General features: G+C 43.4%; 1 protein-coding gene across 2 annotated transcripts in view; it reads right to left on the bottom strand.

Moving 5' to 3' along the window:
* Positions 1-534: 534 nt before the first annotated feature.
* Positions 535-14,033, bottom strand: part of CSK (C-terminal Src kinase) — a 178,227-nt gene continuing 164,728 nt past the window's right edge. For both annotated transcript variants that reach the window (XM_077471049.1, XM_077471050.1), the window contains one exon: positions 535-3,501. In XM_077471049.1, coding sequence (XP_077327175.1) covers positions 3,319-3,501 — 183 coding nt within the window. In that variant the 3' untranslated portion in view covers positions 535-3,318. The remainder of the gene's footprint in view (positions 3,502-14,033) is intronic.

The following is a 14,033-nucleotide window of genomic DNA, read 5'->3' as shown; positions in this document are numbered from 1 at the left end:
CATAAAAAAATAGGTAAAAAATTTTGGACAGACTCAGAGTGAAGCTTTTGCACCTTCTGCCTGAAATTGACAAAGGAGGCCTCAACATCTGCTTTGCAGAACAGAAGACCAGGTGGCAGCCTTGTAATCTAACGGATGCCTGAAGCTGAAAAGCCAATGGAGCACTAATAGGATCAGGTACAGTGTGCCTTAACAGGGAATCCTATCATTAGGTTCAAATGAGAACTTGTTTGACCCACCTAGCAATGGTGTAGCAAAAAGCAGGGAAATCCTTGCAGGAACCTTAAAGGCCATACAAAACATACCATGTTAAGTAAGACATCAGTGCAGGACCCTAAGACCCCATTCACACCTGACTGTTTTGTAGCTTGAAGCCTGAAGCTACAAAACGCTAGAGGGGAAAAATTCTATTATTCTCAATGGAGATGGTTCACATCTCCAGTACATGTCGCCTGAAGCCGAATGCCTGAAGCTCAAACAAGTTCCGGACCCTTTTTTGTCGCTCAAATTGAGCAGATTTGGGAGTTTTTCTTCTTTTAACATTGGTGACCTTTTGCCCTGCACAAAATCGCGGCAAAACAGCCGCGAATTGTGGTAAAAAACGTCGCAAAAAACGCTTGAAAACGCTACGCTCAGGTGTGAATGCAGCCTAAAGGAAGGAGAATGGCTTGATTGAGAAGGAAAGAGACCACCTTGGGGAGTAAGGAGATTTTAAGCTTCAAAACAACTTTGTCTTGTGCAGCACCAACAGGGTTTTTTTTTTTTCATTCAACCCACTGCATCCTCCTCAAGTGATGTGCATGCAGGGATCTCTCCCGCCACGCTATTGTATTCTAACCGTGGGGAATCCTCCCCACGTAGGAATACACAGATTAGCACTGCAGCAAATGGCAAGTGCCAGTTAATGTTGGCATTCCAGCAGGACTGTTCAACAGAAACTGGGTGTTAGACTGGCTTCTGTTGAACATAAGAGTACACACAGACCAGACAATTTTTGCTAAACTGGCCAATTTACAGTACCCAGCTTAAAGCTGGTACTGCACAGAGCAACACTTATCTATGTGTTCTTGGGTCCCTTGTGGGCACCCTTCTGGGTCCTTGTATTCCTGGTGTGCCATTACAGCGATCTCTTTCCCAATCGTCTATAGTCAGACAGCAAGGCTAGATGCATAGCACGAGATGGCAATTCCATCGGACTGACCCTTTTTCCTAGCGATTGTGAGGGGTACTTATGACCTTCATTGCTGTGGAGGGGGGGGGGGGGATGCGTTGGTGCCAAGCACATGCAGGCTGCTGTAAACCCAGGTAGTGCACAGAAATATGAAGGAGAGCCCAGGAGTCGTTGTCAGTTTTAAAGCACGCCCAGAAAGAGGAAGCAAAGCAGAGCATGCAAGTGCAGTAAATCAAATGACATTTGGCTGTGCAGGCACACTTGGCTCCACTAAGTAAAGCCACATAGAAACGGAGGTTAGCCTTCTTTTTTGCCAGTGTCATTTAAAGGTTGTTGGAGTAAGGTATAATAAAAATGGTAATGCCTGTAGATCCTGTGTCCTGTACTGAACAGCTAAGAAATGTAGTCTGATTCTCAGAGGTTTTTTGGGAAAATGTTTTCAAATCGTAGAACATTTCTAATGGGCTGAAATTTAGCTACCAAGGTTTAAAACAAAGAGGATATTTAATAATGTGACTAATATGTGCCAAGGGGAGGGTGGGTTGGCAGAGGATTTACATGCAGTTTATTGTACTGCTATTATGCTTAAAGCCTAATTGCAGCCTTTGCATTTGATATACTCATTCCCTGAGCAAGCCTGAAAATTCGAAACAATCTTAAATGTCAACAGGCAATAGGTGATTTGCCTGGAAAAAAAACGGAAGCTATGTGTGGTCACTGGATATCCTTTTCTTCAGGATGTTTTAATTGTAAATGTGTTGTAACTTACTTGTAAGCTTCGCCATTTTATTTGAGCCAGGTAATTGTAAAAATTCTGCAGGACCTGCATCTAAACTGACTTACTGATTGGCCCTTTACCATTACAACCCCGTATAATAATGGAAACTGAAATTTTCAGGTACAATGTGCTGCACAAGAACATGCAAACCAAGAAATCAGAATAAAGGACTGCATGAGGAATCAGGCTGTTGAAACAAGACACTTAAACAAGTAACAGGTCAACAACTAGATTGCATTTTGTCAGTCTCCTGTTTTGTAATACTGGGCTTCACAAAAATTATTGGAGCCTGCCAATAATAGTTTATGCTGTGTTTTTGCTTTCACAATGCTGCCACCGCCATTAAAAAATCATTGGTAAAGCCAAGGAGGATAATACAGCAGCACCAGGGACAGTGACACCATTCAAGGTATTAGAGATGTATAAGTGCAGACAAATGTGCTGCTACCTGTTCTGGCAGTGAACGGTTAATGAAAACTCAAACTGTATCAGCTGATCACTGCTGACCAAGTAATAGCACATGCTCTACCTGAAATGATAGCGGTAAAATGATTTGTCCCAACTACTGAAATGTCAGTGGTCCTCTGTCATATAAAGGTTTATCACAGTGGCTGTGTTAAGAGTGATGAGGTCAAAAAAGATTACATAACAAGGATGGAACTTTCTAACTTTGGGAGATCATTTTTTTTCAGATAAGAAAATCCACTACGGATAGGTTCATGAGCACAGGAGACTACAGAAGTTGCATGAACTAGATCACCTCCTGTGGTTTATTATCGGCAAAGGCCTCTTATCAGTTCAGTATGTCAGTTTATAAGCAACCTATTAAATAAGGCAGAGAAGAGTCAGAAGAGAATTTCCTGGTCTGAAGCATGCATCATTATTTGCATTAATGGTTAATACAAGTATCCATTGCTGATTGTATAAAACAATGATTCTTCTGGTGACTGTGATTGTTTGTCTTTGTCAGAAAGTGTAGCTGCTTTAAACACTTTTTGATTTGGTCCCCATTTCTCCTGGATGTTGGCAAAGCATTGTTCTCTTCAGTTCAGGAGTACCAAGCCCACTGGACCTATTTCCACTCCAGGCCTATTTTCCAACGAGTAAGTGGACACAGTAGGGAGAGTGAGATGTGACGACAAAAACATTTAGAACATCAGCATTCTTCTGGAGACCAGCAGGGATCTTCAGGCTGTTTCTGGGCACAAGGGCAGCAGGTAGTGCAAGGCAGGGGAGTTCAGAGAGCCCAATATGTATTTACTCTATACACAGAAGTCCTGTTGGCACTCTGGCCAACACTTCTGATATGGCCGAGTCACTTTCTCTCTGGCTCTGAGGCAACAGGTGGCTTTCAAAACTTGCCCCTGCTTTAATGGTAGAGCTCATTGGCTTTGATATGCTCTAGCTGTTCCCGAAGTTGTCTGAAAGTTGGTCGCTGGTTGGCATCCAGATGCCAACACTTCTTCATCACTTCATACACAACAGGAGCACAACCATCTGGAGCATCCATCTTGTATCCTTTTTCCACTCTAGGTACAACATCTCTCAGGGCCTGAAAAGATATACAAAGTTAGGGATGTCAGTTGCTCAAAGTAGTTAAAATACAGAAATGTGCACACCTAAATTTCTACTAAGGAGCAAGGACTGCTGCTCACCTTTTCCCTATATCAAAACATAATTCTCATTGACATGCAATAAAGTGGACCCAAAGACCATTTTAACCACAAGCAGCTGTTTAACCTTAAAGATCAGAACAATTTTGGGGCAAAAAATAAAAATAAAAAAAATGGACTTACTAGTACAATCCATTTCTTGGAGTACAGTACAGGACATCATTTTGGCTTTTACCAAGTGTTATATGTAGCTACTTGCAGGTTACTGGACGCTGGCAAAAAAAAAGCTGCAGGAAAAACCTCCTACATAATCCCTCCCACTTCTGGCTAGCATTTGTTTTGTGGTAAGAAACAGAAGATCCTAACAGAGAAGTGTCACACTGTAGTCCAAAAAAAAATACTTTTAAGTCAAAAATAGTATTTTCCTAATATGGAAACACAGGATCTTTTGTTTTTACTACTGGGATGCCAGTGAGGGGTGGGCAACACAACAAAGTCAACAGGCCCATGTAACAAAAAGATTAACCTCCTTAGCGGTAATCCCGAGTCTGGCTCGGGTTGGGAATTTCATTACAATAGCGGTAACCCCGAGCCAGACTCGGGCTTGCACCGCTCGATGCAGGGGAGGACACAGGTAACGTCACTTACCTTGTCCCCTGGATCCAGCGATGTCCGCCGCGCTGTGTGATCGAGCCGTCCTGCGCTCGATTCACAGTGCCGAATGCCGCCGAGCTCCGTTCCCTGCAACGTTACGACGCATGGGAGCGGAGAACGGCGGCAAATTCAAAAATGTAAAAAGACACAAAAGACACACAGCACTGTAATCTTACAGATTACAGTGCTGTAGTAAAAAATACACACCCCCTTTGTCCCTAGTGGTCTGTGCAATGCCCTGCATGCACTTTTATATTATAAATACTGTTTTTTACTGCTTGTAATTTGGAGATTGTCCATAGCAACCAAAACATGTCCCTTTTTCATCTTTTTTTGGATTTGATTACATTATTCAATAATTTTTATTATTCTTTATTATATTATAAACTTTATCATACCCGGGATGTCCGCTAGACTCTGGTTTGAAGAGATTTCAGAGCGTTATTCCTAAGAATTACAGGACTACAAAATAAAAGCCAGATTTCCATGCAAAATAATTGTACCGCTTTCAGCACCTTATTCCAGACTGAATCATACCGCCAGGGAGGTTAAAAAGCGGAGATTAACTTGTAGCACTTATACCAGCAACTGGCTTTAACCACTTGCTGCCCGATCACGTACCTGGTACATCATTTGACCTCAAGTGGTTGTATTGGGGTGATGCCTGCACTGTTTAGAGCTGACTGTTGGCTCTGTTGTAATAGCAATCGGAACAGCTAACCAACCGACCGATTGTTATTACAAGCAGTGGAAAGGGAGGTCCCCCCTCCTGCCCCCTTCTGTGACTTGCTCGGGCTCTCCCGTCCCACTGGGAGCCCTAAACTACCAGCCAGCTAATCGGACAGCCAAAAAGCCAGGATCTGCTTTGATCGGGTCTCCGCTATGGTAACCCAGAAGCGATGACAAAACATCACTTCTGGTTTACCCAGATATCAGATCCCTCCATAATGAGTACCTGTCACATGCCTATTGTGGTCACAAAGGAAGTTTACATTCCTTTTGACAAAAATTAAAGCAAACCAAAAAAATTTACATATAAATATATGTATTTTTTTTTAATATTAAACTGCCCCCTAGATCGATAGGCAAGAGATTATGACACAAATGTCTTGTAAATTGTAAAAATTCAGTTTAGCGGGAGCAGCGACTTTAAAAATGCTTTAAGTGCAACATTAAAAATACAAAATTGCTTCAAACAATGTGCCCAGGGTAAGCCCCTAGCCTGCCTGTGAAGTGGCACATATGTATGATGTATACAATCTAGTGTAGCAAAACTGACACATACAAAGAAAAAAGAGCAGTGTAAATTGCGGGTAAATTAGAGCCTTCAGTTAATAAATTCCTGATTGTAAACAGCCAGCGATTCCCTTCATCTATAACAGACCTTATTCCTAGATGAGGGTCTAATTTTTTGTCTGCAGAATCCATAAATTAAAGAAAATCTTTTATAGGGACAGTAAAATGTTTAAGACAGACTGCAGGGTCTACTACCCGAACAGTCCATTTGTTTTGTAAATAATTTTTCCACTATATCTCAGCAATAAGTTCTCTACCACAATGGCCGTTAAAGGAGAAGTCCAGCCTAAGCCGTTTGGCTGGGCTTCACCTATGGGTCACAGGAGTGCAATTAGTCTTGTACTCTTGTGACCTGTTTTCAGGTCTGAAGTCCGCTCTCTGCTGATGTCACTGGAATCAGCCCAGGCACCACGTCAACACGACAATAAGGTCTGGATCCACCAGGTGCCTGGACTGATGCCTGGGGGGGCAGCAGGCAGAGCTGAGAGTTGTGACTGACAGTCAGTAGCCCTCCACTCAGGGATTTGTGAGAACTGAGCCATTGGTGATGTTGGATGGCTCGGTTCTCTGTGCTGAGGCTCCGGGGGACAGATGTAGCATTGGACCTAGGCAAGTAAAAAGGGAAACAAACAAACGCATACTTCTCTTAATTGCCCATTCTATTTAACTAATGGTGAATGTCTTTTTAGACTTTGCAAGTCTTCGTACCTAGAGGGGCACGGAGATGGAGGAGAATCAAGTACAACTATACCAGGACTTTTGGCAACTCCAGAAGTGAGCAGGTCTACATGTATAACATCCTGTGGCTAACTAAACTTATTGTGCTCAGTGACAAGGTGAGCGCCCAAGCAGGATCCAGTGCCTGAAGCAGCATTACAGGCCTTTCCCACAGCATGGGATCTGGGTATGGTTCCCTAGGTATTACTGAGTTTATACCGACCAGGATGCACTGGATATATCTATATACAGTTGTGCTCATAAGTTTACATACCCTGGCAGAATTTATGATTTCTTGGCCATTTTTCAGAGAATATGAATTATAACACAAAAACTTTGCTTTCACCCATGGTTAGTGTCCGGCTAAAGCCATTATTGTCACGGACTACTGATGCGGATATACCGAGATTGTGATGGTCCAGGTCAGCGAGGAGGGGGTCCTTTATAAGTTTACCTTACATATTTTTCGCTAAAGGTGAACTTACACTTCAAGACTTAGGGCTTTAGCTAGTAGAGCTATTCTTTTGCTAAGCAACTGTTTTAATTTTTTTTTTTGAGCCAGGTTATGCCCTGGATGAGTGTGCTCTTATATGAAAAGGAAGCATTTTCTTCAAGCTGAAGCTTGGTCAATCACTTGACGAATCCATTTGAAAAATTGTGGATTTTGACGCTGACTGTCCACATTTTGGACCCTCTGGCAGTACAAATAAAACATGTGTTTTGCGAACCTGAGCGGTCACCTTTAAATAGATTCTGATCGCTTACTACATCAAGGGAATTTAGTGCTTTCTCTTCCCTAGATTGAGGCTCTGGGGAGAAAGAAGGAAGAAAAATATCTTGGTTTAAATGAAAACCTGTTACCACTTTTGGTTGGAATTCAGGATGAGGACATAGAACCACCTCATCCTTATGCATGATAAAATATGGCTCTTTACAAGACAGAGCTGCTATTTCTGATACTCTTCTAGCAGAAGAAATGGCAATCAGAAAGATTATCTTTCTTGTCAAAAAGGACCAAGGGAATTTCTCGTAAAGGCTCAAACGGCTGATTCAGCAAAGCCGATAAGACCAAATTCAAATCCCAAGGATTAGAGGTGCCTTGATAGGGGGATTAATCCGTGTTACCCCCTGAATAAGCTATGCACCAAGACTGGGAAGCAAGAGGCCATTGAAAAGAAACACTGACAAGGCCTGGATCTGGCCCTTGATGGAAGTCAAGGCCAACTTCATTTCAGATCCCATTTGCAGAAAATCAAGGATCCTGCCCATGACATACTTCCCGGGGTGCCAACCCCTGGATTCACACCAAGAAACATATGCCTTCCTGACTCTATAGTAAATGATTCTGGAAGCCAGCTTCCCAGCATTAATCAAAGTAGACACTACCTGAAGGAGATCACCCACGATCCTTTATAAAGTGGGATTCAACAGTCAAACTTGTTAAATTTTTCATTCATAAGGTAGGATGGAATACTGCACCTTGTGCGAGAAGGTCTGGCTATAATGGCAGAGTCCAAAGGACTCCTGCCATGTTTACGATTTTGGTAAATCAAGATCTTCTGGGGCCCGCTGCGGCCACCAGAATTACCTCCTTTCATTCCTGCTTGATCCTGCAGAGAAGGTGTGGAAGTAGCAGAACTGGAGGAAACGCATAGATCAGTAAAAAAACTGATCCCATAGGAGGATTAATGTGTCTGTTCCGTCTGCTAGCGGATCTCTAGCGGACCAGTGCCCCCCTGGTGATTGACATAAGCCACAGCTGTGGCCTTGTCGGACTGAATCCTGACAGGACAGTCCCGCAGTCTGACCGTCCCAGATTCTAGGGCCACACATATTGCCAGAATTTTCCAAAATGTTGATAGGCAAGGTCCTCTAACCTGGACCATCTCCCCTGGACAGAATCTTGTTCCCGGGTTGCTCCCCAGCCTAGAAGGTTGGCATCTGTTAACACTTTCCAGGATACAGGTAGAAAAGATTTTCCCTTTTGCTGGATAACCACCAATTTAGGCTCTGACTTACGTCCAGAGCCAGGTGTATTTGGGAAAAAACTAAGGACTGAATCCTTTTATTACAGACCGACAGGATGGCGTTTTGAAGCAGTCTTGAGTGAAAACTGCGCGTAAGGGACGGCCTCGAAGGAGGCCACCATTTTCCCCAACAATCTCCTGCCCAGCCGAATGGAAGGATTTTCTTTGTTTTGACAAGTTGAATTAGTTCTACAATGGAACCGATTCTCGTCTGGGGTAAGAATACCTTCGTCTGTATGGTATCAATAACCAGCCCCAAGTACTGTAATCTCCTTGATGGTTTTAAGGAGGATGTTTCTAAGTTGAGTATCCAACCCAGAGATTCTGCGATCAGACTTTGGTTTAGACCTGAGACTGAATGATATATTAACCACTTAACAACCGCCCATTGCCGATTAACGGCTTCAGGGCGGTTGTTTAACTCTGAGAGGCCGTTAATTAACTGCCTCCCAGAATTCTGCTCTCGCGCGCCCCCTGGGGCGCGCACACGAGAGCATCCGTGACCGCTGGGTCCAGTGGACCCGGCGCATCACGAATCACGGTAAACGGCCGCTCATCGCGGCCGTTTACCACGTGATCGCTCCGTCAAATGACGGAGTGATCACTTGTAAACAAGCCGGCGTCATGTTATGACGCCGGTTCCTCCCTCCCCTCTCTGTACCGATCGGTACAGCGGAGGGGGAAGAGATCGGTGTCAGCAGCGATGTGGGCTGCATCTGCAGTGCCCACATCGCTGCTCACCGAAAATTAACCCCTCAAATCCCTGCAAATACTCTGCATTGCTCTGCAATTCCCTGCAAATACTCTGCATTGCTCTGCAATTCCCTGCAAATACTCTGCATTGCTCTGCAATTCCCTGCAAATACTCTGCATTGCTCTGCAATTCCCTGCAAAACTCTGCATTGCTCTGCAATTCCCTGCAAAACTCTGCATTGCTCTGCAATTCCCTGCAACACTCTGCAATGCTCTGCAACCCCCGCCGATACCCTGCAACACTCTGCAATGCTCTGCAACCCCCGCCGATACCCTGCAACACTCTGCAATGCTCTGCAACCCCCGCCGATACCCTGCAACACTCTGCAATGCTCTGCAACACCCGCCAATACCCTGCAACACTCTGCAATGCTCTGCAACACCCGCCAATACCCTGCAATGCTCTGCAACGCAGTACTCTGCAACACCATGCTCTGAGATACCCAGCCATAGTCGGTGATACCCTGCAATACCCAGCCATAGACATCTCCCGCCGCCCTCCGCCCTCCGGTGCTTCTACCGAATCGCTAATACGATCAAAGCCAGAATCTTTTTTTTTTTTCAGGCTTCCCAGCTTAGAGGTGAGATGTGGGTCTTATTGACCCCACATCTCACTGTAAAGAGGACCTGTCATGCCATATTCCTATTACAAGGGATGTTTACATTCCTTGTAATAGGAATAAAAGTGATCAAAAAAATTATTTTTGGGGAAAAAAATGTCAAACTAAAATAAATAAAGTAAAATGAACAATAAAAAAAAATGTTTTTTTTAAAGCGCCCCTGTCCCCATGTGCTCGCATGCAGAAGCGAACGCATGCGTAAGTCCCGCCCACATATGAAAACGGTGTTCAAACCACACATGTGAGGTATCGCTGCGAATGTTAGAGCGAGAGAAATAATTCTAGCCCTAGACCTCCTCTGTAACTCAAAACATATAACCAGTAAAAAAAATGTAAATCGTCGCCTATGGGGATTTTTAAGTAGCGACGTTTGCCGCCATTCCACGAGCGTGTGCAATTTTGAAGAGTGACATATTAGGTATCTATTTACTCAGCGTAACTTCATCTTTCACATTATGCAAAAATTGGGCTAACTTTACTGTGTTTTTTTTTTTTTTAAGCACAAAACAGTTTTTTTTCCAAAAAAAAGCATTCGAAAAATTACTGCGCAAATACCGTGCGAGATAAAAAGTTGCAAAGACCACCATTGTATTCTCCAGGGTGTTTGCTAAAAAAACATATATAATGTTTTGGAGTTCTATGTAATTTTCTAGCAAATAAATGATGATTTTTACATGTAGGAGAGAAATGTCAGAATTGTCCTGGGTGCTCCAGAACACCTGATGGCGCTCCATGCATGTTGGGCCTCTGTATGTGGCCACGCTGTGTAAAAGTCTCACACATGTGGTATCACCATACTCGGGAGTAATAGCAGAATGTGTTTTGGGGTGTAATTTGTGGTATGCATATGCTGTGTGTGAGAAATAACCTGATAATATGACAATTTTGTGAAAAAAAAAAAAAAAAGTAAAAAGAATCTTGATTTTGCAAAGAATTGTGGGAAAAAATGACAACTTCAAAAAACTCATCATGCCTCTTACTAAATACCTTGGAATGTCTTCTTTCCAAAAAGGGGTCATTTGGGGGGTATTTGTACTTTTCTGGCATGTTAGGATCTCAAGAATTGAAATAGGCCGTCAGTCCTTCAGGTGTGATCAATTTTCAGATATTGGCACCATAGCTTGTGGACTCTATAACTTTCACAAAGACCAAATAATATCCACCAATTTGTACTTATTTTTACCAAAGATATGTAGTAGTATAAATTTTGGCCAAAATTTATGAAGAAAAAATTACTAATCTGCTAAATTTTCTAACAGAAACAAAGAAAAATTCGTTTTTTTACAGAATTTTCGGTATTTTTTCTTTTATAGCACAAAAAAAAAAAACCCAGCGGTGATTAAATACCACCAAAAGAAAGCTCTATTTGTGTGAAAAAAAGGACAAAAATTTCATATAGGTCCAGTGTTGCATGACTGAGTAATTGTCATTCAAAATGCGAGAGCACCGAAAGCTGAAAATTGGTCTGGTTATTAAGGGTGTTTAAGTGCCCAGTGGTCAAGTGGTTAAAGGTAGATTGTCTAAATAGGCTAGGACCGTTATGCCTTGAGCCCTTAATCTGGTTAAAGGAGGTGCCAGAATCTTTCATAACACTCATGGTGCTGTGGCTAAACCGAATGGTAGGGCCACAACTGAAATTATGATTTTAGATTTCAAAGCGCAGAAATTTCTGGTGAGCGGGAAAATTTGGCACATGGAGATATGCAACTTTGATATAGATAAAAGCCAAAAACTCCCCTCCTTGCAGGATGGACACAACCAATCGGATTGCGCGAAAGAATAGGATATTTAAGTGCCGATTCAAATCTTTGTGATCTAGAATGCGTCTTACCTCTCTATTTGGTTCTGGAACCGTGAAAGGTTTGGATCAAACCCTGTGCCCTGTTCCATTAAGGGAACCTCTGATATCACCGACGGGGATAATAGATGATCCAGAGCCATAAAGAGAGACTGCTTTTTCTCTGGATCCTTGGGAACATTTTCCCTTAGAAAAAACGAGGACGGAAACTCTCGGAACTCTAGTTGTAACCCAGAGAAAAACTGCAGAAGCCACCCATCTGTCTTGACATTGTTCCTGCCAGATCTTGAGAATGGCAGGAGCCGTCCCCTCACTCGAGCGTGCGGGGGCACCCCTTCATGAGGAGGCTTTAGCATTCTGCTTTGTTGGTTTTCTGCCCCAAGATCTCTTCTGACCCTGGTGCTGCCCTTGGGGACTTCCCCTTGAACCTGACGGTTGAGGCTGTCGAGACTGCCTAGAGGCTGATGCCCCTGGCACAGGAGAGGCAGCATGATTAAAGGAGAAATATTTGAACTTCTTTACTGGTAAAAGAGAGCTTTTCCCATTAGATATCCTTTGAATCCTTTAGATCATCTCCAAATAGCCGTTCACCATGAAAGGGAAAACTGGCTAACAGCTTTTTACACCGTGCTTCGGCTGACCAATTTTTCAGCCACAGAACTCTGCGAGAATGCACTAGTCCAAGCATAAGCCATGAGGCTTAAATGATAGTCTTTCATAGCATCTACTGTGAAACATAGTGCATCTGATACACCAGCCCATTGCTGGGCCTGTTGATCAGGTAGAATTTTAAGTATCTCCACAAACTGTTCTTTAATGGACTGAGATACACCAATTGCAGCAAGAACTGGCTGTGCTACTGAACTTACTAAAGACATATTGCTTTTAGAAAGAAGTTCCAACTTTTTATCTGTTGGATCCTTTAACATCAGTGCATTATCCACTGGACATGTGAGATTCTTGTTCACTGAGGCGACTGCAGCATCAATTGCTGGAACCCCCCCATTTTCTTTCATAGAAATCATCTTCCATAGGATAAGTGTGGAGAATTTCTTGGGAGGATAATATTATTTATCTGGATGTTCCCGTTCAGAATACATAAGCTTTTTTAGCCATGCATGAATAGGAAAAAACATCCCCAGATGGGGGAGGTTCTAATGAACCCAATTAGAGGTGGGTTCCTCAAGAGCCTGCGCTGCAGGCAGCAAAAAGGTTGAGTAAGGGAGTCCACAAGCAACGTGTCTTGTGATGCTACTCCTTCCATATTAGGATCCTCAGAAGAGGATAAACATCTTCCAAATATTTGGGAAGATCTATCTGATCCCCAGCTTCCTGCACCTCAATAAGAGGGTCCTGAGCACTAGATGGGAATCTGCTATGTTTTGTCCCACTATGGAGAGACATCATAGCATTAATCTTCTTTCCAAATTACAAATGATAGAAGAAAAAAACCTCTTGTATGATATATACAGGGACTGAAGTGTTTATGCAACAACAGTTTCCCCTGACGGCTCAATCTGACCAGCCACATCCCTCTCAGAGGAGGATGACATTCTTTTGGAAATGGATTTAGTTTATAGTGAAAACCATTGACCCCTTTAGAACCCTTAGAGGAGTTCCTGGTCCCATTACCACTCATAGCCTGAAGCATAAAGCAGACACTACCAGCAAAAGATGTATACTGCTAGGCTATAGTCCAGCGCTGTAAGCTGTTATTAATCCCAGCCTGGTAAAGTATAATGTGCCAAAGGGAAATGCCTGTGTCACTAACCTGAACAAGTCATCCTCCTGCTCTGTCCCTCCACAGCCAGCAGCAGCTACACATACACGGTGCTTTAACACTTCCTTCACGTGTGGCCGGCGTCAGAAGCCATTAGCCATGCCCTCCACGCAAATTATGGCCCCCCGCTCCTTTCCTTTCAAAGGAAAGTGTTTTGCCGTGCGAGTGGCTGGCGGGTCATGCGTCCTGTAAAACAGCAGGCATGGCGGGTGGGGGGGGGGGGGGGGTGGTAAATCCTCCACTGAGTGGCCGCACGTTCTGTCGCCCCCCCTTTTTTTTTTTAAAAGAAACTGCTTTTGGTATATCCCCGAAGGGTCGTGTGTACGATAATGGAGGTCTCTGCGGCGGGTTCGCCGCGAGATCACTATTATCGGCAGCAGGAGAGGTGCCACCCCCCCGCTGCTCTCCCGCGCCCTCAGCCGCTTACCGGAGCCGTCGGTAGCGGCGGAGGCAATCGGGTCCTGTCTGTGCCTGGGTATAGAGAAGAGTGAGGTTAAGATGGCCCCCACTCGTCTCTATACCATAGGAGGGCGTAAGCGACGTCAAAACATCACTTCTGCACATACCTCTTAAAAGGCACATTTTTTAAGTCTCATTTTTTCAAATGACTTTTTTTTTCATTTAAGTCCAAATATGAGATCTGAGGTCTTTTTGACCCCAGATCTCATGTTTAAGAGGACCTGTCATGCTTTTTTCTATTACAAGGGATGTTTACATTCCTTGTAATAGGAATAAAAGTGATCCATTTTTTTTTAAACAGTTTAAAAAATAAAATCAATTAAAATAAATAAGAAAAAAATATGTTTTTTTAAAAACACCCCGTCCC

This window comes from Lithobates pipiens, unplaced genomic scaffold (assembly GCF_037356315.1).
Source record: "Lithobates pipiens isolate NorthernLeopardFrog02 unplaced genomic scaffold, aLitPip1_a1.2 Scaffold_8, whole genome shotgun sequence".
Classification (NCBI taxonomy): Eukaryota; Metazoa; Chordata; class Amphibia; order Anura; family Ranidae; genus Lithobates; species Lithobates pipiens.
Note: the sequence above shows the minus strand (reverse complement) of the source record. Positions and strands in the feature narration are given on the sequence as shown.